General features: G+C 42.4%; 1 protein-coding gene across 7 annotated transcripts in view; it reads left to right on the forward strand.

Annotated features, from left to right (window-relative positions):
• The first annotated feature begins 319 nt into the window (after positions 1 to 319).
• CFAP299 (cilia and flagella associated protein 299) overlaps positions 320 to 24901 on the forward strand; it is a 208855-nt gene continuing 184273 nt past the window's right edge. For 2 of the 7 annotated variants that reach the window (XR_011096017.1, XM_068680476.1), the window contains exons 1-2: positions 320 to 964; positions 2460 to 2584. Coding sequence is in view for 5 of the 7 variants with exons in the window: in XM_068680476.1 (XP_068536577.1) it covers positions 818 to 964; positions 2460 to 2584 (272 nt within the window). In the remaining 2 variants the exon portion in view is untranslated. The remainder of the gene's footprint in view (positions 965 to 2459; positions 2585 to 24901) is intronic. The other 5 variants (XM_068680472.1, XM_068680474.1, XR_011096016.1 and 2 more) reach the window with 5 other exon arrangements.

Raw genomic sequence — 24901 nt, forward strand, 5'->3', positions numbered from 1 at the left:
CTCGAGCTCTTTGTCAGCAAGGCTGCAGACGGTGCTATTGCACAATGTGCACCGACTCCTAAAACTCGATTTTTTTTTTTTTTCTCCTCTTCCCTTTGCTTTCTGAGTCATCTTTTACCGCAGCCTTTGCAGATATAAAAAGGCTTCAGACATTCATTAGGCACGGAACTGCATGGAGAGAGGCGCGGCGCTCGCGAATGTCAGCTCAAAGCGTGACGCGAACAAGTGCTGAAAAAACTGAAATGGGGAAAAAAAAAAGTGAAAGAAAGGAAAAATAAAGCAAAAAGGCAAAGGAAAATAACGGAAAATAAAGGAAAATGAGAAAGAAAAATAAAAGAAAAACACAAAAGTAGGGCAGAACGCAAAAAAAAAAAGGGAAGAAAAGAGGAAAAAGGCAAAAAAGTAAGGAATAGGATAAAGAAAAGGCAAGAAAAAAGGGAAAAGGGCAAAAAGGGCAATGGAGGGGAAAAGGGTGAAAAAGTAAAAGAAAAAATAATAGGAAGAAGCAGAAAAAAAATAAAAAAAGTAAAAAGCAAAAGGCAAAAAAAAAAAAAGCAAACAAGGGAAAAACAGCAAAAAGAAGCAAGAAAAATGCAAAAAAAAAAAAAAAGAAAAAGAAAAAAAAGTAAAAACAAAGACAAAATGGAAAAAAAAAAGAAAAAAAAAAAAGAAAAAAAAAAAAGGAAAAAGCCCCAAAATAAGAAAAGGTAGAGGCGCAAGGGCACCGACCAGCCTCCCCCCCCCCTCCCGTGCCGCCGGCGGCCGTTGGGGCGTCCTCGCGCCGGCCGTTACCACAGCGGCGGGCGGGAAGGGCGCGATGGCTGAGGGGCCGCCGGAGCAGCCGCCGGAGGAGCTGCCGGAGGAGCCGGAGGAGCCGGAGGAGCAGCCGGCGGAGCAGCCCTTCGTCTCCTACGAGCAGTACCTGGAGGCGCAGGTGACGCCGAGGGACCTCTACTACCTGGAGGTAGGCGCCGGGAGCGGGCAGAAGGGTCCCGGGGGGTGTGTGGAGGAGCCGCGCTCGGCTCCTGAGGGGAGGTGGGCTGGCAAAATGCTGCTTGGCGAGGTGCTTGGTGTCTGGTAACTGCCCCGCTCCTCTCAGCGTGAGCCACTTGCAGGTGGTGCAGCCGCTGTGTGCAGGTAAGCCCCCAAACTGGGCTGAATTCAGTCTGAAGCGGAGCATGGGATGTGGCAGCAGAACTCACGGTGCAGCAGAAGCTCTGGGAGCTCAGAAGCAAGCCTCAAGTTGCAGGTCACGGCCAGGAAGCCTGTTGTGTGAGCAGCAGTTTGGTAGCTGAGGTCTACCCAGAGAAGCCAAAGACAGCAAGAAACACCCCTCTGTCTAGAAGTACAACATGAGGGGAACGCAATGGGGCTGGCTCTGATGTGCAGTGCTGCCTTTGAGCCACTGCTGCGCTGTTTTTTTAACCAAAACGGGGAAGATCTTGCTGTGTCCACTGCTTATGAAGCATGACTTCTAGCCCGAATCATAGCGAGGGATGCGCGTGGTTGAACAAGTCACATCATGGTGATACTCAGCTGGTGCTGACCGCTGAATACCTGGTCTCTAAAAATGACAGTGCCTATTGCTCAGTGGAAAATGCTTTGGGTTAATTCACAAAAGGTTTTCTGTCACAGGCTTAGAGGTAACAGGTATTGGAAACGGTCACCGTTGCCTACTGGTTTGCTTTCAGAAAGGGCCTGCCTATCCTCTTTTGGCTCTAAGAAACCTGGACCTCTTCTGGCAGCTTTCCTGCAGCTCCTGAAAAGTTGGCCAGAGCTCCTGGATGGGTGGCAGTGGCAGGAGGTATTTCCTGTGGCATTTTGCCTGTCAGCTTATCAGGTGCCCCAGCCTGGAGAGGAAATACCTCACTGCCTGAGCACTGAACTCATCAGTGCTACTCTGCTGTGTGGAGATTAATTTAACCTCAGGAATCATTTTCCAGCCAGACATATAAAAAGCAAGACACGTGTTCTTTCCTGAGGTGAGGTGCAGGAAGGAACAATGCAGGAAGGAACCTGCGGGCCTTCAGCTGCTGTGCTTCCTTTGCTGCTGACCGATGAGTCTTGGATCTGCCAGCATCTGTGGTGGCATTCAACACAGAGTGCCTAAGGCCTCTTGGTGAGGTGGTGCAGAGCTGTACCTTTGGGTCTTCCTTAGGCTCCAGTGATGCACAGCCCACAGGTTACCTGCGGCTCTGCCTGCCTTGGTGCAGCTGATTTCACAGGTGTATTGGGCAGATTGCCTTCAGCTTTGCCCAATTACTTTATCTAGCTAAGGAAGGGCCCAGGAGCCCTTCTCTGCTTGCCTGAATGTCTGCAGGGTAGTGTGGGGGACTGCTGGGAGGTGGTTCCTCTGGGTGCAGAGCAGAGCTGCGTCCCTGCAGCTCAAGTTGTCAGTGGGGGCAGTTGGGGTCCAGCGCTGAAACTGCTCCCTGACCACATCCCTCTTCCTCCCGCAGAGCGAGGAGGTGGCACGGCAGCTGGCAAGGCTCGGCTTCATCGGCTCCAAGGATGTGCTGCAGCGGGAGGAGTTTGAGGCCCAGCAGGCAGCGGCAGCGGCACTCATGGCATCAGCCTCTCAGAAGTAAGTGTGTGCCCATGGTGCTCCTCACTGGGCACCTGCCCTGGAGCTTTCTGGAAGTTCTTTCACCCTTACTGAATTCCTTCCACTCTCTCCCTTAAACGAAGTCATCCCCAAAAGCAGAGTCCTGTCTGTCAGGCCTCATTTGTGGCAGGGATTGCATTGTGTCTCCACATCCTTCCCCTTGCTTCCCAATACCTGTCAGGGATGTGCAGGAGGAATGAGGCGGCTACATTGCTTGGGAGTTAGGCTTGGTGATCCTTGTGGGTCCCTCCCAACTCAGCACATTCTATGGTTTGAAGGTGGTAGGTATGTTTGAGACACCAAAATATTGCTGCTTGGGAACAAAGTAACGTGCTTTGATAGGCAGATTGTCTTTTTGAAGCTGCAGCTAAGATATAGCAATTTTCTAACACGTCAGACTTCTGTGATTAGTATTTACAGTACAGTGAACATACTGATGGGAAGGAGGTAGCATATGAGAAGGGGAAAACCTTTTCTTTCCTGGGCCATTGTTAGGCTTTGAGGATTGAGTTGATTGAGTCGTGTAGCCTATAGTCCTTTTCCTGTCAACAGCAATAGGTAAGCTAGTCCTGAACCCTTGCTAGTGTTTCCTTGAGATCAGGGAGACCGAGGTTGCCGTGGGACTGCATGTTTAATGTAGTGTAGCTGAAACATAACACTCTTAGGCTTATGAGAATGAGCACTTGGGAAGTCTTAATTGTCTCAGGAGGAGGGCCTGGTTGGATATCATTACAAGGTGTCTGCTCTTTTATGGCAGCTATTTCTCTTCTATTCTTCCAAGCCCTTGAAAAGAGTGTAGATGTAATCTCCAAAAGTCTCTGACAAAGGAAGTTCAAGCAGTGCATATGGTAGGTTTCTAGGCTGTTTTTTCCTTTTGGCTTTTGCCATCTCATACTTGTTACAGCATGTGTAGCTACAGCACATGCTTTCCAAGAAAACTCAAATTGCTCTGAGAAATCAGTGCTTTGCAGAGAAACCTCATCATATCTTGGGGCTGGTTCCCTCCACCATGCATTTTATGTAGCCTTTTTTCACTCTGTTTAGCCAGTCTGTAAGTGTTAACACATTTAACTGTTTTGTCTTCTGTTTTTTCCGTTTGTATACCTCTTGAGAGAAGGAAAAAAAAAGAAAAAAGAACAATAAAATCCACAAAAAACACCTCTTCCCTTTTCCAAATAGCCAACATTTTTGGTGCCTTGCTCTAAGTAATTATACAAGTATACCATTGTAATAACGTATACTTTATCAAGAGGCTAGGTGAATAGTAGAGCTGCTGAGCCATCTTTTCCTCCTGTGGTGCTCTTCTGCTTTCATACTATAGTAAAATTATCACTTACTAATTTAGCAGCATTAATCAAGTGCCTTTCATAGTGTTTGTGGGCTAAGAACATATGTACAGAGTAGTTATGCTAACACCATACTTCATGTACAGTCCTGTAACAATTTCTATTTCAGGCATAACTTAAGCTTTTTTCAAATAATTGACTGTTTTTCATTATATGGGGAAACTCATTTTGCAGAATTGCAGGCTTAATTATCTGAATACAGACATAAAGGATTTCTTTTTTGTCCTACATGTTTAAACTTCCAACTGCGTGTGGCTGGTACTCAGTTTGTGTGCAGCCAAATGAAGCTGATGGTGACAGTGTTGGGTTGATGACATCAGGAGAGAAAACACTGAGCTCCAACAGCTGACTTGTTGGTCTTGTAATGTTCTTGTAAAGCATGCTTCCAAACTCCTGATGGGTATTAGTCTTACAGAGATTGCATTGACAGAGGGAAGAACTAAAACCAGAACTCTCAGATGCTCTGTCTGCAGTGGGCTTCCATAACTCCTATTTTACTTTAGGAGTTCCTCTCTCTGTGGTTCGAAACACTTAGTGCAGGCTGCATTAGTTGGCAGACTTACTGTTGTGCCTCCTGCTTCTGCAGCTGTAACACTAAATAATCATAAGCTTATTTTTTGGAACTGGGGTTGCCTTAAACCAAATTTAGTAGCAGGGAAACTCTAAATTGCAACAAATGAGCACTAAGCCTAGAACCTGTGGAGTAACAACAACCTAACAAGACAGAAATCAACAGATGATTTCAAGTAGTAGCCAACTTAAGCATAAAGAAGGTGGTCATTTTTTGGGCGCTTCTCTTTTTCTGGTTCGTGCTTAAATGTAATGGTCACGGTTTGCTCAAGGGCTGCATTTTTGTGTCTTGACTAACAGTAGAAAAAGCAGCTTTGGTGTAGCGACATGCTATTACTGTATTGCAAAGCTGTCCTGATCAGAAGAGCCAACGTGTTCCCTCAAGTGTTTTCACTGCTGATACTGTTTTCTACTGAATCTTTACCTCAGCTTTCCAAAAGCCTCTTGCTTAGTTAAATAGCCTCATCAGCTAAGGCACATACTTGGTAGGGTTGGTAGGACTTCTGTTACAAATGGTGAAAATAAGATGCGTACAAGTTGCAGAAAATGGATTTGGGTGGGCTGGTGGGGGGAGGCTGGCTGTAAAAGATCAGTTCCTTTAAAATCCTTTGCCCTTTTTCCAGTAAAAGTGGACATAGTCACAGTGTTAGGCTTGGGTGTGTTTTTGCTAAGAACAAAGGAACAGGATAATAAAAAGTGAACTGCAGACCTTGAGACTCAGAAGCAGAAAATGCCTTCTGTTCTTAGCAACAAAGGTGTACGTGTGTTCCCTTAGCATCTGAATTGAAGAGGGTTGAGCCCTAGGTTTTTTTTTTTTTTTTTTTTAACACCAGCAAACTGGAAACAAGAGTGGATTTTGTGACACTTTTTCCTTTTTATTTTTTATTAGACCATCTCTAAATGCGGATGAGGTTCCTGGTGGTTCTTTTTGTTGTCCTGAATGACAGAGGTGGGATAATCTCACATTCCTGAAAAGTTTCCTGTAATTTCTGTGATATTGATGTTAGAGAGGAGCTGTGTTTTTTCATCTGAAAAATCCTAAAATAAGTAAAACTCTGGCTGACATCAGTGCCTGTCTCTTTAAATGAAGAAAGGACAGGAAAAAACTGTTACTCCTCTCAACTGCACATACAGTTTTGCCTTCCAGTGTTATAAGTCCCTCTTCTTACTGAAGACACTGTTGCAGCAATAGGTTGCAACTACTTTCGTGTTTTGAAGCTTGGATCCCACTGCATGGACTTGATGACATCCTTAGCCACATTTTATGTGGGATTAATGCTTCTGCTTATGTAGGGGCTACTCTGCTTTCATGTGTATATGAAGTGACTTTGGAATTGCACCTGAGTCTTCACTACCTCTAGGATTTAGTTTTAAACAGCACAAATAAAACTGCACATCGCTTCCATTTCAACTCCTGCTCTACCCATGTTCATCTTGGAAAGGTGTCTTTGACACTGCTCCTGCTCGTGGGGTGGATTCCATAGCTTTGAGTTGTCTCTGTTTCCTGTCCTCTATGCGTGGAGCTGCTGAAACTGGCCGAGAAGCAGTGGCCGAAACTAGGAAGATGTTTTGGACAGGAATCCTGCATCTCTCTGCTGCAGGGTTTGGGTGCCTTACTCGATGCAGCCAGGAGGGGCCTCCCTCCACTTAAGATTCACAGCACTTGAGCTTCGGCTGACAGTTTAGTGGTATGAATGGACTCTGACAAGGAGGAGGCAGGAAGAACAAACAACTAGAACTATCTTCGTTAATTTTGTTCGTGGAAGGAAAGGCTGCTACTTCTGTTCAGAGTATCAGTGCTGAAAAACTCAGGCAGGGCGTTAGAAGTGCCACATGGCTACCTCTGGACAGGGATATTTACATCCCTGACCAGAGAAATGCAAAAATAGTGTCTAGGTACAGGCTGCTCTGGAACGGATTGCTGGATCTCTGTCCTCTGAAATGGATCTTTTTCATGTGTACCTTTCATTTTTTATTTATTTTTTCCCCCTCCCCTCTTGAGAAGAGCATGAGGGCGATTTAGTAGCCCCTCAGTCTAGATGCTTGCCTGGGAAGGGGAGAGTGTCCTGGATAGCAGCATTTCTCCCAGAACTGCTGTTCTGTGGCTTAAAACACAAGCACTGGCCTTTGGAGCAGGGAGGTGAACCCAGAAATGTTCCTTCTGTGCAAATAGCCTGCAGGGTAGCCTTGGAGCTTGGGGGCACAGCAGCAAATGACTGAGCTCGGCTATGCTCCTGGGTGGTAGAAAGCTTTAAGCTTCATCCTCCTGAGGAGGAAATGAAACCTAGCAGCCAGCTGTTCCCAAGCCGTGTGTTAGGCTATTGCATGACAGATGTTACCTTCTCCTCTTTTGTCTTGTGCCCTACCTGATTCAGGAGGTACCTTAGCATTTATCATAGGAAGCAGGAAACAGAGCAGAAGGGGGAGCTCGCTTCATTTCTGCAGGCTCTCAGCCTGAGACAGTTGTAGAGCAGTTTGCTTTCATATGTTCAGCAAGCGTCCTGCTGAGCACAGTTCATTTAACCTTTCCTTCAGGTGCCTGATCCCTTTGTGCTACTCCTCTGTTCCTTCACTCAGGGGGTTTGGGCTCAGAAACACCTCTGTCCACAGAACATGTTATCATGCATAGGGATCTTCCTCTTAAGAAAACAAACAGGTCTAATTAAAATCTGTTCCTACTACAAACAGGCTGGAAAATGAGTGTTTCTGTACATGGGTCAATAGTAGGTCTGCAGCTGTCCTCTTTTTTTTTAAAGTGTTCTTCAGTGTTCTGAAATTCAATGGAAATAGTAAACTTCAGGACTCTGTACTTAATGGTAACTTAATACTTCTAATGTATTTCAATGCCTGGCGATGTGGGAAATGCCAAATCCCCAAACGACTAGATATGTATGATGTTAAGTGCAACATCTTCAAAACAAAATTGTTGGTTAGGGACTTCCACGTGTGTGCCAGTGGTCTAACGGCTCTTCTTGCAAACAAAAAGGCAAAAGAGCAATCTGTCAAAAGCAAGCCTTTGTTCAGTGCCCAGATTTCAAATCTGGAGTTTGACTCTTTCAAACCTTCTTTCTCCTTCTCGTGCTAGAGTGACTCTGCGCAGTGCAAGCCTTGTAGAATCAGCTGTGGCTGCCAAGAAGAGACTGAAGAGCTAAATGACAACCTCTCTGAAATTCCTTCCAGAGCACTTCCCTTCTATGAGTCAAGCTGTTCCTGAGTATCGCATAGATGCTCCTTCAGACAGAAAAAGCGAAAAGGGATGGATCTGTTGATTCATGGAGGAACATAGGAAGTGACCTCTCTAAAATCCCCGAATGTATTCAGGAAAGCGGTGTGATTTGGGAAGGTGTGAACACAGAAGGTCCCTGCCTTTCCCATTGTGGCTCATAAATGAATATGGGCTTGGACAGGGACAGTGTCTTCACTGAGGAGAGACAAAGGACAAAGGTAGGGACTGTGCTAGCAAGTGCATCCAATTGCCTTAGTGGAAGGACACAGGGGATGTGTGATGCTCTTAGATTGCTGGGGTGGCTAGTGTCTTATGGCACAGGTTAGATTGAGGGAAAACTGTTTTAAACACTTCTGGCTTTTTAGTTGGCATTAAAAGTATGGAAGGAGCCTACTTGTTCCTAGGCTGAAATGGTAGAAGGCAGCTAGGTGCCCCCCTTTGCCTTGAATCAACCACAGAAGATCCATTGAGGCTTTGCAGAGCCTAGGCCTGCAGACGCAGAGCCGCTCCTGCTTTTGTCCCCTGACAAATCTCCCCCAGAGCCATTACTAAGCTCTGATTTTTTTTTTCTTTTTTGCTGTGATGTTATGGAAAAAGTATGGTTCATTATATTTCCTATCAACATGCCTCTGCACTCCTAGCACTTGCTGGAACTAGAGGCTGGACGGCTTCAGTCACGTGGCTGACATTCTGCTTCTTGGCTCAACCAGAGTGAGTAAGAACTGGAGAACGTGCAAGAAAATCCATGGCAGGAGTATCTTAGACCTCTTCTGTTCTTCCTCCTTTTTATAAGCCCATAATGCATAGATAACATTTAGATTGATATCAGTGTTGGAAGGCTTCTCGGAGCTGAATTTTTTTTTTTGAAGCTTGCACATGTCTTAGTAATTCAAGATCGGGTAAACAGAGCAATCTGGAACAGCCTTATGAATATTTCATGGTGGCCCTTCTGGCCCAGGGAAAATATCTTTTTTGGACATCTTTATGTTCTTTCCATGTTTCTTCTTCTCCACCCGCTCCTTTAGAGATTGTTAAACCAGTACCTTAGTGGGAAGGGGAGGATGACCCATTCCTGACTCTAAACCTGATAGCAGGATGGAGACCACAGTTTTCTCTTTACATTTTTATTACTTGTTTTGCTGTTGTAACAGCAGCAGCATCCTGTTCTTAGCCATTCAGTACAAAGCAGCATGCTTTCTCAGACTAATGAAGGAAGGAGACAAGTGCAACTCCTACTCCGTTTTTTAGAAAACCGACTCTTTGATGGTTTTTGTTGAGGATACAGATGTCTGGTAGCAATTTGTGCTTCTGTCATGATTTGAAATTTCTGAGTTCCAGCCATAGAAAGGAGTGGGCTTGAGTGTTATTTCACCCTTGCTTCTTAAGCACAAAGTAAAATTAAACAGTGGGAGATGAGTTGGTTGGTTGTGTCTAAGAACAGTGCTAGGTGCTGATGGCTGTGGTCTCTATCCCTTACGAGGCTTAAAATTGTTCTGCATCTCCTGCTTTATATTGTCACCTACACTAGTCTCTTGTTTAGAGGTTTTCCACCCTCTTTAAAGCTCAGTTTCTCTAGGAAAATAAAGCCTATTTCACCTATTTTCAGTCTTCACTTTCAGACAAATAACAACTATAATTCTGTAAATGATCATGTATCTCTAATGCCTTTTTTTTCCCTTTCCTGTATGTCCTGATAAGGAAGGAAATAAATGTCATCACAACTTTTACCGTATCTGGGGACCATTCAGTTTGCAGTACTTGAGAGCTGTCCCCCAATTGCTCACACACCTGAGCAGTTTTTGATAATTCTAAGTGTTATGTCCTTTATGTCCTGAATACAATATCAAATGTGTTTTTTTTTTTTAAGAGGTCCAGGTGTGTTTGGGTGGCTTTCTACTCTAGGCAGTGAATTTGTTACAATAACAGGAATGTTTTTTCACCTGGAAGTGTGTCAGAGTAATCAACATTCTTTGCTTAAGAATAAATTGGTCCTTTTTTTTTCCTTTATAAATTGTGGATAGTTTGGGGAAAATATTTGGAATAAATAAATGAAATGTGTTTAAGTAGGTGCTGGAAAATGTTTCCTTTTCAGAGGGATGGTTTGTTATTTTGCAAGTGATCTTCAGGCAAAAGAAACTGGAGTCCAGGAAATGGATTTGCCTGTGGATTTCTGCAGCTCATAATCTGCTGGTTCAGATTTCTTTTGGACAAGATAAATAGAAAAAAACAAACCCTAGTTAAGATGTGCTAAATATCTAGAAAAGAGAAATTGTTGATGAAGAATTTGATACCTATTTCCTTTTGGCATAACTTTGCCTAAGGCAGGGATGCTGAAATGTCTGCATCTTCTTTCAGCTAACGTGCCATGTGAGCATGCATCTTCAAAGGGCTGAAATTCAGCCACTCTGTATTAACTGAAAAACAAAGGAGCTTTCCTCCTCTGAAGTATATCAAGCATTTCAATCTTTTGCAAAACCATAGTGTTGAGCTGAAATACTCCTCTGCAACAAAGTAAAAGGAGAACTGCAGGCCCACGCCAAGGACTAGACTGAATTTTCTTCCTGGCCACCTCCTACGTAGTGAACGGCGAGTGGTGAAAAAGGTACCGGCAGGAGCTCTGTTGTGGTAAGGAAGCAGCTTTCACAAATGTATGCGTTTCACCTGTACAGAAGCTGAAGGTCTGGCCAAAGCTACTTGCCTAAACATTTCCATGTCTGGCTGTCTTGACTGCTCAAAGCCTGAATTCCTTTGGAGTGCAAACCTGCTTGAGGATCACAGGCAGCTCAGTGTTTCAAGTTAAGAGTTTTTGATGCGTAAAGCTTGTTGGTTTCTTTGCATCCTTCCTGTGGGGGAGCTGATGCTCGCTTGGTGCCCATCCGTGTGAAGTTGTAAGAGCCAGCCTCGCTCAGTTCTTACTGAGCAGTTGCAGCACCGAGGCTGGGCAGTGCTGCCTCAGTTGAGAATTCAGCCCCTTTCTTAGGGCCATCTACTGGAAGAGGAACTGTGTTGCATTTTCATGAGTCTTCCCGACAGGTAGAGAGCATCTTATAGTGTAACTCTGCTTTTGGAAACATGCAACATGTTTGTCTATTTCATCTTCTAGGATCTGTTTCTGCTATGTGATGTTCTGGTGTGCTTTTCTTCACACTCTGTGTGTGAGTGGCACAGGAACAAGGCCAACATCTTCACTGGTGTGTACCCCTGGAGAGGGCTGCAGAGTTGGTGGGAGCAGCATCAGCTGTCAGCTTGGGCTGCCTCACAAGATACGTATGCTGAATTACAAACTAACATCAAAAAGGAGACTTCTTTGCATGACTTTTCCTAGGAACTTGTGACATGTGCCTCACCAAGGCAGCCTATTTTCAGATAATGTCACTTTTTACACTCCAACTGACATACTAAACCCTCACAGAATTCACTACATTAGTTTCTAAAAGGCAAATAGTAGTAATGTCTGCATATCTGAGTTTTAGCTGTGTTTCAGTCCTTTTACAAGTAAGCATCACGTTTGGCAGTAGCATGTGGTTTCTTACATTTAAACTTAGTAAAAGAACTAGGATGAACTATTAAAAACAAAACCCCAAACCCCCAAACTTGCTGTTAAAACGACTTGGAATAAAAACAAACAGGAAAAAAGCAGCTGGAGTATGTGTGAAACCCTTTGACAGTAGTAGACAAGAGCTGGTAGTAGATTATATAGCAGCCACTATATCTTCGGTTTTGTGTGGTTTTCCAGGCAGAACCATGTGAGAGGAATTTTCTTCTAGTGCTTTGGTGGCTAAATCTTGTTTTGCTTTTTAAATTGTGGTGCTCAGAAATTCTCTGTAATGCTCCTGCAGGGTGTTTGCTGCTGTTTGCATGCTGGCACACCTAGCATCTTGCCCAGAGCACAGGTGGCAGCCATCAGTTTCCTCCCAAATCAAGGGAGAGAACTCAGCACCAGGGCATTCATTATAGCAGGAGTCTTCCTCCTCATGCATTCTCTCATTCGTGCTTCAGCTGAATCATGTCTAGTCATGTTGCTTTCAATTGTCTTGCCAATATTGTTTTGTGTTTTTATTTATTTTATCTTTAAATCCAGGCAACAATTGTATATTAAAAGTAGTTTCTGTGTGGTGGTGTGTTAGCTTGGGATCTCCATGCATCTTTTTCAATGAATTCATGAGGTATTTGAGGGTGTTAAGTCTTGGGATAAATGAAATCTTTAATTTCCAAGCTTCTTTTTTTTTTTTTTATTGAATTGCAGTAGAAAAGCGATGTTCCCTGTTAACTTTTTTTCTAAATAAAGTTAAGAAGCTGTCTGTAACATTATTGCTATGCAAGACGTTGAACTCTATTTTGTAACTTAAATTGCAAAGGGTTTTTAGCTTGCTATTTCTTCTGCATCTGTAATTTTTCTTTATGGTATTTATGGCATGTTGAACTTGTATGTTTCTCTATAAATTACACTTCTGTTTGGTCACTGGGAAGAAGTGGGCCATGAATGCCCACGTTACATCAGGATAATACACTTGTAAATGGCTGACATGCACATTCTTTAGATTGTTAAGGATGTGGTACTGCTCCACAACAGCCAGTAGTTCTTTGTTTTAAGCTGGCTTTGGAATAACAATCCAAAATTTGTATGAAAACAATAAAACAGGACTGACTTGGAGGTAGTTGCAACAGCCCAGACCATATATTATAAGCCAGAAGTCTCACTGCTGAATGACGGTCGTCTGCTTGAAGCTCATTTCATCTGTATAGGTAGGCAGGATTTTTATTTTTTTCCCCGTAGATATCTGTTTATATTTTTCTGCATTGGCTGTACTTTGTCCTTCAGCTGCCTGCTCACAAAACCTCATGAAGTCATTGTATAGCTAGTTAGGGTGTTGATTCTCCCTTAGGCTGGATGATTTCATATCATCATCAAGCTTTTTCTCCTAATTGCTCTTTCTGTTTTCCCCGGGCTTAACAGCACACCTCCAGCAAGCACTCCACTGATGTCCCTTGGTTTAAAAGATAGAAAATAAAGGATGGAAGTAAACAATTAAGTTTTTGCAACATTTAGCCTGAAAAGGGCCTTTTCTCTTATTCCACTGCTAGGTTGTTTCCTTAGAAAGCCTTCAGTAGTCAGCTTTCAAACATCCAAGTAGACTGTGTCAACCAGATCATCTTTTTGCATGTCCACTGCTTCAGAGGACTCCAAGAGGTTTGTAAGGCAGGATTCCCCTCAAAGGAGTTGTACTGGTTCTTCTCAAATAGATTAGAAAAGAAAGGATATGAGGACAAGTGCACAAGTGTGCTCTAGTTCTTAGCCAGAGATCTTTGCCTGCTTTTCTGTGTCTTGGCGCTTGGCTGTATGTGCTTCCCATTAGTCGACTTTATTGCTGTGTCCACTCAATGCTGGTTTTAAAACAGTACAATTTTCTAAAAGCACTTAACCTTGTGTGCCTTCATTTTGCTTGCATTGGTTTTCAAAGCCCAAGGAAGTACTTGTTAGACTGAAATTTCTACCACTCCTTAGCCTGGAGGAGGCCTCTCTCTGAATTCAGTTTTTAGCCTCTTATTCCCAGTGGCTTTATAGTAGCTTTTGATCACCAGTTATGGAGCAGGATGCATCCATGTTCAGGCTTTTTGCCAAGCATCTTACAAGAGGCAACCATTCTGATGGAGCTCGTGGGAATTGCCTGTTAAATAATCACCTAATGAGATGAAGGGAATTTTTAATACAAACAGTAAGTGTGTTTATTTTCACTTCTAGTTCACGCGTCTCATTGCAGAGCGGTGCATGAGAGGCAAATGAACTCGGTTGCCTTTGTATTGTCCTGCCTATACTCTGTAAATTCCAGGCCCAGTGCTTTCTGTGTCTTCTTTGGTCACAGCTTCGGTGACCAGTATCTGAGGACAGCTAAGGAACTGTCAGGATGCTATAATTTGAGTACTTCCATGGGGAATATGTTGGATTTCAGGAAATGAGTTGAACAGCTTTTGGCTGCAGCGTAGATAATGATGCTCCCAGGTCTGTAATTCTCTGAACTGTCAAGAGCTTCTTAATGCCTAGCGTGCTCAGTGACAGGGTTGACAGCACTTTGGGAACCCTGAATGAAGACAACTGTGGGTGATTTTACTTACAGGTCAGTGCGAGAAGCATCCAAATGAGGCAGCAGAGATACACGGGAAGTCAGATTTGAAAGGATGCTGCTCTATGTGAAGAGGCTAAGGGTTTACTTGGTGTGACTTGACGTGTGACCTGACTTCACCCTTGTTACTGGATGCCTTTATGTGCAGCATCTTCCTGGCACATCCCGTGTTGTTCCTGCTTTGTCCACATGCAGATGTCTATACTCTCTTGTTGCACCACCATACCTTTCACAATGCAGTTATCTGCCAGTCACATATCATTTCAGTATGATTTCTCTGGGTCATGGAACCAGGGGTGAGGGCAAGAAGGCTTTTCTGTAGCTCGGTGTTTCCATGAGTGTAATTCTGTAGTGTGTAGGTATTGTCAATGTTTCCTTTTCTCTCTCAGCTCTTCATGGTGTTTCTTTGCAGCTGCTAGATGATCTCACAAGCTATGCTTAATGGCAGGGAGTAGTTCTATCCAAAAGTCTGTGAGAGTGGGCAGAGTCTTAGCATGGCTATCACAGATGAAAGTTAGCCCACTCATGGAACTTATCTTTAAGTCTTGGGGGGAAAGCTATCTGTTCTAATTAAGGATTGCTCCTCATTGCTGAGGGATATCAGTTTGCGCATGTATTACTAGATGTTGTCTACTGGCCGAGATAAGAGGATTTTCTTCTGCTTGCAATCCTCTGACCTTGCTCCTGTTCTGTTATGATTGAAACAACACTGCCTGGTGTCCTGCATAGGTGTTGGAAGTGTTTGCCTTAGAGAACTAGTCAGCAACTACCTAGTTGCAGTGGCTCCTTTGATATTTCTCAAATTTCTTCATTATTTCTCTAGGTTGGACTCCCAAAAATTACAATATGAACTTGCCCATGTGCAGTGCTGCCCATCCCTCCCAGTGGTCTGGGAGCTAATAATTGACCCACTGGTGTTAATACAGAAATATATCCTTTAAAGCAGCACGAGCATTGCTGTGGTGATGTTGGTTAATACAGATTATTCACTTATATTCACAATGCTGCTAGTTGCTATTTGGTCAGATATTTCAGGAATTTTCTTGTGTACATGTCACTGTATTAAGTGACACAAGAAGGCTGTTGAGTGTATATGTAAGTACAGTTGATCGGTATGGTAACCTTGCACTGAGAAATCAGTGTTTAATAATTTACAGGTCTTTTTTCTGATCCATACTGAAGAGCAATCTGTTTTGCAGTTGGCCTTTTTGCCAAGGATAAATCTCCCGCTCCAGTTACCTGTGATAACCTACCTTTGGGGTGTACTTGAAAGTGAGGAAAAGACGAAGAAGCCTGGGGAAGGTGTGGTGGTGCTCAGCTCTTTTGGGAATCCATCAGTACTTACCAGTAGCAGCTAGAGAAGACCCTGGACTTGCAATGCTCTGGCTTGAAGTAGCTGCAAAGCCAGTTTTTGTTATCTGATGGCTTGTTCAGTGTAGGGGGAGTCCTCTGAAGAGCTGAAGCTTCAGTTATCAGCATTATGTCGGAGGAAGGCTCGTAGGACTTGAAAAGAGAATAGCCAAAGGAAAACGTGCTTTATTGGTGTATGGGAAAAAAATAGCCTAAAGAAGAGTGAATAAAAGTTGAAGATCTAGGTGAAAGCATCATTTTCAGGCACCAAATGATGCTTTCTCATTGATGTTTCACTACAGAATGCAGTGGGATAGTTGGGTTCTTTTTCTGACAGTTAAAATGGGCAGTGATATTGAAAACTGTGCTGGAAACAAGTGATACAAGTTACCAAACAATATCATCAAGTCCAGTCCCTGGGCTCCCCAGGGTCTAAGAGCAGTTAGTAATGAGGTGATGGAGCTTATGACATTTATTAAGCTGCTTCTATCCTGCCTCTATGGGGAATAGTAAATACGGTGTTTTTTTAGAAATGCTTGAAGGGAGAGAATTGCAGATTAGTGAGTGTTTACATTGCAATGTGTTTAATTGGTCACAAAATAAATAACACCTGGAGAATCATGATAAGGTGGTTTTGGCAAAGGAAAAGTTGTGTTTCCTTAATCTCTTGCCACTCTTCAAACACATTGCTAAGAGGGAATGATGACAAACAGTCTGACACAATGTGCTTAAACCTTCCAAACGGCTTTCACAGTAATTGTCCCCTGGGTTAGTGAAGTAAGTGACTGTCCTGGTGTGCATCAAACCAGCTTAAAAACCCCAAGGTGTAAGAGTCTTTCATCTCGGCAGAGGACTAACAGCATGGTGGCTCAGTCCTCTGTCCTCACATCCACATTATTTATCTGTTAATTCCAGAGAAGGTTAAAATACTTCTGAGGAATTTAACTAAACTGTATGGATTAGTACCATGGTGACTAGTGAAATTCAGTATGGAAAAATGCAAACTTGCTGACAGCAGCAGAAATAGTTCTGAAGTCCCAAAAGAAGAGGAGAAAATGAAGTAGTAAAGAATTTTCATTGCCATATGTATTGATAAGCCCTGGTCTAAGGAGTGAGTTGTCCATAGATCCATGAGATTGTGCAATGAACTGCATTGTGACTAAAATCCATTCATTACATGACATTGCTGCACAGATTATGTGAGTAAAAAGGCATTGGGATACTGTTGGTGCTTTAGAGTGGTGATTTCCCATATTGTGGAGTAACATGTGCCCTTAAAGGGAGAGAGTTCTAGCTGGTTGCTGAAAAGATGAAAAAAAGTTAAAACCTTTGTTGGTAAAATGAGTTTGTTTTACTACCTTGTGCCTCAGAGAGCTCTAAAGAGCAGCACTGTGTCTTTTGTATGAAGGGAAGTAACTGTCTGTATGACCTAACTTGAGAGCTGCTGTGGCAGATGTATATTAAAGGATTGGATCAATTTAGGAAGTAATTCAATGTCAGTAATGTGCACACTGGCCCAGAAAATAAGATGACAAACCTAGTAACCATAAGGGCAAGAGTGAGCGAGAATGAAGACCTGTGTTGGACCTACTTAATATTGTATTTAGTGATCCTTCCTAGCCTGTTGGGCTGATGGTTCTTGGTGTTTCTGATGGTGTCCTCTCTACTGCGTGGTCTTGCCTTCCATCCAGGGGGACCAGGGACAAATAGGCCAGCCTTGGGTTGTGATCGAGTGCTATACATGATGCGTATCTAGTAGAAACTTAAAACTTTCAAAGTTTCTCAGTTTCTGGTGAATGTAAGGTTATGACTTATTATTAGCAGCTATTTCTACAACACTGTTAGAGTTGTAGCTCAAATCCCACCCAACTCACTGTTAATCAAGCAGGCTGCTAATTTGCAAGTGCTTTCGCTCCCCCGAGTTGTCATTGCACTGCAGACATAGTCAGGAAATTTCATTATGAGAAGTGTGTCCTTGAGGGCCTTCTGTCATTATTGCCTGATTGACCATGTGGGTGCATTTTTGACTTGACACCAGGTTTATGTGGCTTTCTCTCTGGTGGTTTGCTGTTTTAATCTCTTCCTATTTCTTTCGCCATTTTCTGAAGTCTTTCCTTTTATTGTTGCTAGTATTTGCTATCCTTTTCCGCTTGCAGGATCATTTTTAACATGCTTTCCTAGTTGTTAAGTTTGGTTTTGCATCTTCAGAAGCCCCCGGAAGAGGAAATCAAGTGCACTTTAAATGTATCTCACCTTTCTCTTAGCTTTACTTGTTTATTTTTCCCCATTTAGCATATTTTGGCAGCAGTGTAAGGAAGTGAATGGCTGTAGCTTGTTTTCACATCTGTCTGTGCACAAGGATAGAAGCACACACCTGTGAACGTTCCCCCTTGTTATCATGCTTTGTAGTAAACACCTTCTGTGGCTCAAGAATTACTGTCCAGGTGGATTGTTCTGATCAAATATCTTCTATTTTTGTGTTTATGACCTAAATTATCAAAGGGAAAACCTTTTTAAGGGTATTTACCTGTTGCAGGTTTAGAAATAAGGCTGCATTTATCAATTACGCTGTAATGGAGGAAGATGTGAGGCATGGGGACCTTTCTGGAATCGTGTTTCATTTGGCACTCCAGTAGTTCAAAATGACACTGTGTCTCATGCATTTGGCTGCTGTTAATTATGTTCTAGTCTTGCAAGCAGGAGAATCTCTTTCGTTTGGATTATTCGGACTTGATTTTACTTCAGTGCATCTGACAAGTATTGCGTGTATCCATTTGGGGATTGCAGCTTGTACCTGCTGGCCATGTGAATGCAGGAAAGCAGAGAGGCACTATATGTTTCTTTTCACACTCTGATTTGCAGGTTAACCAAATAGAAGGGATGTAAGTAATGATCCTCCTTTTGTGGCAGTGAAAGAGTAAAATGGGATGCTGGGAGTTTGCTCTTGAGTATATTCCTGCACAGCCTGCTGGCAATAGCAATTCCTCCTGCTGTTGGGGAGCTAGCCCTAAATCTCTCATCCCAACCTCCAATCCCAGTCTGCAAAGTTGCCAGAACATGACAAAATCAGCTGTACTGTTCCTCAGGGGTGCACTGCAGTTTCATAAGTAAACCAAGAAACTGACAGGATGTGTGGAGCTTGGGATCTCTGTTATATATGGTCAGATGCTAAGGAATGTTCTTTTCTTGTCCTGCATGTCATTTTCAGCAAAGGCCTTTAGTGCACACTCAAATTGCCCTAAAACTGTTTGATGGTGTTGTTGTGGATGTAAAAAAAAGTGTTCTCAGCAATGGGGTGGTATTTCAGAGACTGTGCTTTCAAAGCCAGTGTGCAGTTTTGCCTTTTACATGTTCTTACAATTTATGTGTACGGTGGCACAGGCTGTCTCCCTGAGTATACAGAGAAGTATAACTGAAATCAAGTGTTTTTCTGGGAACATTTTGCCACTCATGTGCCTCTTAATTTTGTTTTTTTATTCCTCCATACTGATTGTTTTCATTTTAGCTGCTGTATTGAACTGTGAATCATTTGGGGCTACACAGTAATAGCACATTATAGTGTGGCAAGAGTGTTTAAACTACTCCAGCTCCCTTCCTCTCGCAAAGATGGGTGAATAAATGTCCTATTATGATGTTATCCATATAAGAAAAATACCAGCTGCTATCAAGCTGCTCTTCTCCACTTAGTCACTGTAACCAAATTGTCTGAACTGTAATATCACTCCCCAGGCTATTCGTGCTTAATTGGTAACACCCTTTTACAAACAGCTCAGGAATAAAGGAAATGTTTTTAAACAGTGTAATATGTAATGCAGCAACATGTGATTAAAATTCAGTACATTATCTCTCTTGGTATTTTATTGCTGCAGGTGCACAGCAGCCACTGATCAGAAACATGCTGTGGGCAACACTGCAATTAATTGAAGCTATTCTGCTTATACACCTGCACTCACAAAAGGTTCTGAGTGTCAGTAGAGGATGCCAGATAGAATCAAGGGAAGGGCTCTGTGCCGACATAGATGTAAATAAATTTCTTTCTGAGGGAAAAGGGTACAAACAATTCCTAAAACAACTTGACTGTTACCCCAAAGCTGCAGGTGTTGGAGATATTTACAGGATGTTTATAGATAGCTGAGTCAGCCTCTGCTGCTGTGGAAGGCTATCACTAAACTCAAGGGGCTGTTTCCATTTTACTCATCAGTCAGGTCTCTCTAATGAGAGCAGAAAGGCTGTGTGTGGCATTACTTTTGATTATTTTGCAGACTGCCATGTGGAAGTTAATCAGCTCTGTTGCAGAGATGCATTGGAGCTACGGCAGCACCTGCAGACAGGACCAGTCCTCTTTCTGCCTGGTGCTGCTGGAAGTCATGTCACTGCTGGGATGCTCGTGTTGCTGGAGGCAGCTCTCCTGGCCAGACTTTGCTGGGGTGTGTTAGAGGGAAACACAGGGTGAGTCACTCCGCTGTTTGTCAGGAGCAAGCAGCGCTAGTGCTCCGCTACGTGCAGTTGTTCACGGAGGTGGCGTTGGCTGTGTTCACCCAGCTCAAACACTGTCGTATTTTTAGGGCCACGATGTGTGGGTTTGGGCAGGAGCTGTGTGGTGCCCTCAGTGCTCACCCTCATGTGTTCTGAGGGAAGGGTGTTTTAATGTACTTCCAAGAAAGACTCCAACAGCTGTAGAGAGTTTTTTCTTTCTCTTTTTTTTCTGGAAAGGTTAAGGATGTGGTGAGAGAAAATGGATAATTAATGGGAATTGAGGTAACTTGCTGCATTTTTGTCAGATGTGTAACTAGTGTCATGGGTGGGTTTTCTAGAAGAACACATTCCATAGCGGCATAATGGTTTGTGTAGACACAAAGTGAAATACTCAGTGTGCGTGCCACTTCACAGCATTAGACTTCAGGCCCAGCGAGCCCTCCCACAGAGTTAATTAAGTGCTTCAGAGTTAAGTGCTTAAATTAAGCATGTGCATGAGAACTAGTGGTACTGAATGCTGAGTCACTGGTGTTGGAGAGAAGAGAGTCTTCGGTTAGTGAACAGGACAGATGAGTCTTTAGCTGCCATGTTTTGCATCAAAGCTGACATCCATGGTTCTTGCAACAGTGTTAAATCATGTCAAGGGCTTAAATGCACTTCTTGGAGAGCCGTGGTGCTGCAATGTGTCTGTGGTTGGGCAAACACATGGAAGGTTTGGGAAGGGGCACGGGTGATACGAGCATCTCTGTTGAAGGGGCTGCCTGCAGGAACCACCACAAGGTGATTTAAACACAAGGCTTACATGCCAAGGGAGAAGTGTGACTAGCCGTGTGAAAGCTTGGCATCTACTTCAGACCTCAAACATTGGATACGTTTCTGTATACGATTTTGATTTCTTTTTGTAACTTTTTACTAGAGTGTGTTTTTTTTTCCCTAGTTAAAAGAAAAACATGGTGGGTATACTACATGAGAGGTCAAAGAGATTTTAACGAAAGTTGAAGGGTTGCCTAACTCTGTAATCGGTGCATCAAAGTGTTATGTTGTCAGTGTAGAAAAATGAAGGTGAGGTACAGGATTGTTATTTGTAAATGGATTAAAGAAGGTTTGTTTTTGACTGCATCATATATCATTCTTAAAAATTCTTGAGAAAGAAAAGTAGATCTTATAACAAATGTATTTTTACAAGTATGCCATCTGGATGTAATTCACATATCTGGAATTTAAAGCCCACTTTTTAATTTGGCTACAAGAAGCACAGCATTCAGAGTGCTGAACACTCAACAGAGAAGAGTGCTGAAGAGGTCCTATAACGGCAGCAGGACTTGATATTGGCCTGAGCTTAGATACATGCTTTGTGCTGCAGCTTTAAGTATGTTACTGCTTGGAGAGCAAGGTGGAAGTGGATCAATGTGTGTAAGAGTTAACCTAGCTAAGTTATTGGTTACTGTGCTAGGACTAACTGTGAATGTGCTTAAAGGATGTAGTAAACTATTATTTTTAAGCAACATTTGGAATAACTTCGTAGTTTAGTCTTAAGGTTTTGCTGTTCTTCTGTCTGAAACCTGTCCTGAAAACAGTATTTTCTCGCCTCTCTACTGTACTGCTCATCACATCGTAGAACATCGACTTTGCTTGATTCATTTTCCAAAGCAGCTGGCAGGTCCAACACATGTGAGTTGCAGAAACATATTTCAGACAGTTGTTTGTATCTTGTGTATAAAGAAAAGAACAAACAAAAAACACTAGACTTTTTATCTATGGGTTTTATCATTTTTACTTTTTATTTGAACTGCACCTTTAAGTAATGATCTAAAGACTTTCAGAAACAGCATTAAATAGGTTTTGCACTGTTTTAATGAGATCTTCAGGCCAGATTTTTTTTTTTATTGCTGTGTTTATATTGTGCCAGAGATAGAGTTAATTGCAAGTATGAGCTGACAGCAGTCCATGCATCTCTGTTTGATTCCTGGGCACAACCTTGCTCTTCTTGGACCTAAAACCAGAAGGCTGATTTAAAGCTGCACTTTATTTGATAAATATACTGGGTGATTAAAAGCTTTGTCTAGTTAATTGCACTACAGAAAGAAGTCAAGAAGGTTAATAGTTCATTTGCATTGAAGTTGGAATGGTTAAGGATATTGGCATGCCAATTCTCACGGATGAATCCTGTAAATTGGTAGTACTGTAAAGAAGGACATACTATGGCAGTATCTGAGGAACAGAGCCTGATTTCATCAGCATGACTGACTTGGGTTAGAGAGCTGTATAACCAGATTACCTGTGCTGCTCAGGGCTGTTGCCTCCTTCCAGTGAGGCAGAAGGATTTTGTACCAGATCTTGCATGTTAATTCAGAGTGGCTGCAGGAGTATCATTTCTGTGGGCATTCTTGCTTTTGGAGTGTTGCATAAGGGAAAGAATTTAAGTTCCTCTTGAATCTGAATTGAGACCTCAGACTAAAATTTTGCTTCGTGTGCTGTGGGAACCTGAAGATATAAAAGCTGGTGAACTCTGATAGTACCGTGTGAACCAGCTGTTTGAAGTATGGGTGTTTGTGCACTGGCAGGACATGCTGCACCTTGCCTGTGCAGGTGTAACGCTATGCTGCTGAAAGGACCTTGCTTTCTGGTTCCCAGGGCCACACAAACACCGAGGTTGTTTCATACTGGCAATGTGGTTTCTACGTTGCTGAGTTCAGAGCCAAAAAGGACAGGTTGGATTTGCAGGTTTATAGCTGTGACTCCCTCTGATAAAGACAGGCTTGTCAGAGGAATAAAGCATTTTCATTTCCACAGCCCCCAAACATTTTTGATTCACTAGAATATGACCTAAAACTTAAGATTTACATTTGTCCTTAATTTGAAAAAGATTCCTGTGCTGTACTTGACTTTTTCTCTTGCACCTGCATTTCACTATGGAAAATATTTATTTTACGGAGAAAATGTTGTCATGGCTAATGCACTGAAAAGCAGAACAGTTTCTTACAAAGTCTGCCTTGAGACCACGAGTTCAAGCCAAAATCTTGATGCGTTATGATACCATAGCACTGCAATAGGAAAAGAGCATTAGGTGCAGAGTCCCCAAAAAAGATTTGAAAACTGAGAGGTAAGAAATTAATAGAAGTAAGGATACTGATTTAGACTGTGCTGGGTGTCAATGCAGGAAGAAATAGTTTTTATTAGAAGTTCCAAATCCAAGACCTATTTAGTCTTAGCTCTGTCTTCAGTGGATTCCATTCTGTTGGCCTTTGCTTTTTCTATGATGATATAAATATTTTATCTTAAAATAAAGCAGTAAGTGACACTGTCTCCCTGTTTCATAGTGTGATAGATTGTCCAATGCTTATGTATTTGTGTTATCCTACTTTTCCACTGTAAGCTTTCTTCTTTATCTTTTCTTTTTCAATTGACTTCTGCTTTTTGTGTCACTGAAAGGATCCGATTCTTTACAATGGATCTTCTTGGAAGGTTGTAAAAGCTGGACTGTTTCTGAAAACATATCAAGCTGAGCCACCGAAACTGCTATTTTCTCCCCTAAAAAACTTTCCCCAGAGGATTGTCAGTATATTTATTTATTTTAACCATGTTGCCAGATGTACTAAGTATCTTATTTTAAAAGAAAACACTTGTAGTAGAGTTCTGCCAAGTACGTTACACATCTCTTCCAGTGTGGTAGCTCTGGGCCTTATGTGAGTTGGGGGCTTCAAAGTGTATAGACTTGACTATTTTGTTGTTCTGCAGGTGATTTGCTCTCAGATAAATCTGTAAAGTTGGGTTACTAGAAAAGCCTGGGGTGATTGGGGTGATACCGGTAAATGCCAATCTTTCCTAACCCCCCCCCCCTTTTTTTTTTTTGTACAAAAAGGGCTATGCATCAATTTCTAAGAACGTAAGGTTAGTAAGGACAAATTTTATCATCTGTTCTTAGAAATATATTTTTCTAAAGCGCAGATTTTGAACTTCGTGTCCTTACAAACTGTTAACAGATTTATGTTTTGAATAACTTTTCAGGGTATGTCTTGCTACCTGTTGTTTTCCTCATTTGAGGAAGATAGTTCTTTCTGTTTGATTGAAAGAAAGTATCCCTCTCATAACTTAAGGATTCTGATTTAAGAAAGGACGTGAAGAGTTCTGATGTTATAAATAGGGCTGTAAAGAGCTAGTAGATATTATCTTGAAAAAATTTTCTTTGTATTTTAATACTGAAAATACCACTTGGATGCTTGGTTGGACAGGAAGAGAAGTGTCAGACTTACCCTCCCTCCCCCCCCCCTACTGAGCAGAGAGAAGAAAATAAATGGATTTTTATTTTCCTAATGGAAATGAAGTGTTGCATCTGAACTGAGAAGCAAAACCTTTTGTTCATAAGGGATGCTTGTAGACTGAAACGTAGGAAGAGCATTGTCTCACTGAGGGTATCTCACTTGTCAATACGAATCCCAGAACACAACTTCATCATTTCCAGGTAGTTACTAAAATCTATTGTGGTGCTCTTCTTGAAGAAATGCCAGGGAACACCACACAGCAGTACCATGTATGTTGAGTAAAGAAGAAGTGGTCAATGAAGAAAGCGAAGGAACTATGATATCTGGCTGGAGACACTGAATTTAATAATAGTTTAAGCCCCAACATCAGGAAAGACAATTGGCAGATAATTTTTTAACAACTAAAGATAGGGGGAAAAAGAGAGCGAGAACTAAGCCATAGGTTAAATTGGAATAGATCACAAATGCTGGATGAGAAACAAGCCAATACTGTAGTCAATTTGGCTAGCAATCTGTAGGACCACAGGAACGAGTCATCTTTTTCCTTTTGCGGCGTGTATGATGTATAACCAAGTACACATTTTGACAAGTGTGTTGCAAGTGTCCATTCCAGAGCTGAACTGGAAAACAAAACAAAAAACAACAGTAAAATATGCTTCTACTGTAGCTTATGAAGCAAGTGGTGTGTAACTTTATCCACGGAGATTCCCAGGATTTGGAATATGCAGAAAGGGACTTACATCTGATTTATGTTGGGCCTGAAAGAACACAGGCACCAGAGGTAAGTAATGCAAGGCTGTGGAACTTGACAAGTTGGAGGTTGTCAGGCAGTTACAGAAACTTTAGATCATGGTTCAAAGCTGGCACAGCTCTATTCCAGATAGGTTGGAAATCTGTGCTTGGTGGTTTGGGTGGCTGTGTCTTCTGCCCAGAAATGAAGTCAT

The sequence above is a fragment of the Anas acuta genome, chromosome 4 (genome assembly GCF_963932015.1).
Source record: "Anas acuta chromosome 4, bAnaAcu1.1, whole genome shotgun sequence".
In the NCBI taxonomy this organism is placed as follows: domain Eukaryota; kingdom Metazoa; phylum Chordata; class Aves; order Anseriformes; family Anatidae; genus Anas; species Anas acuta.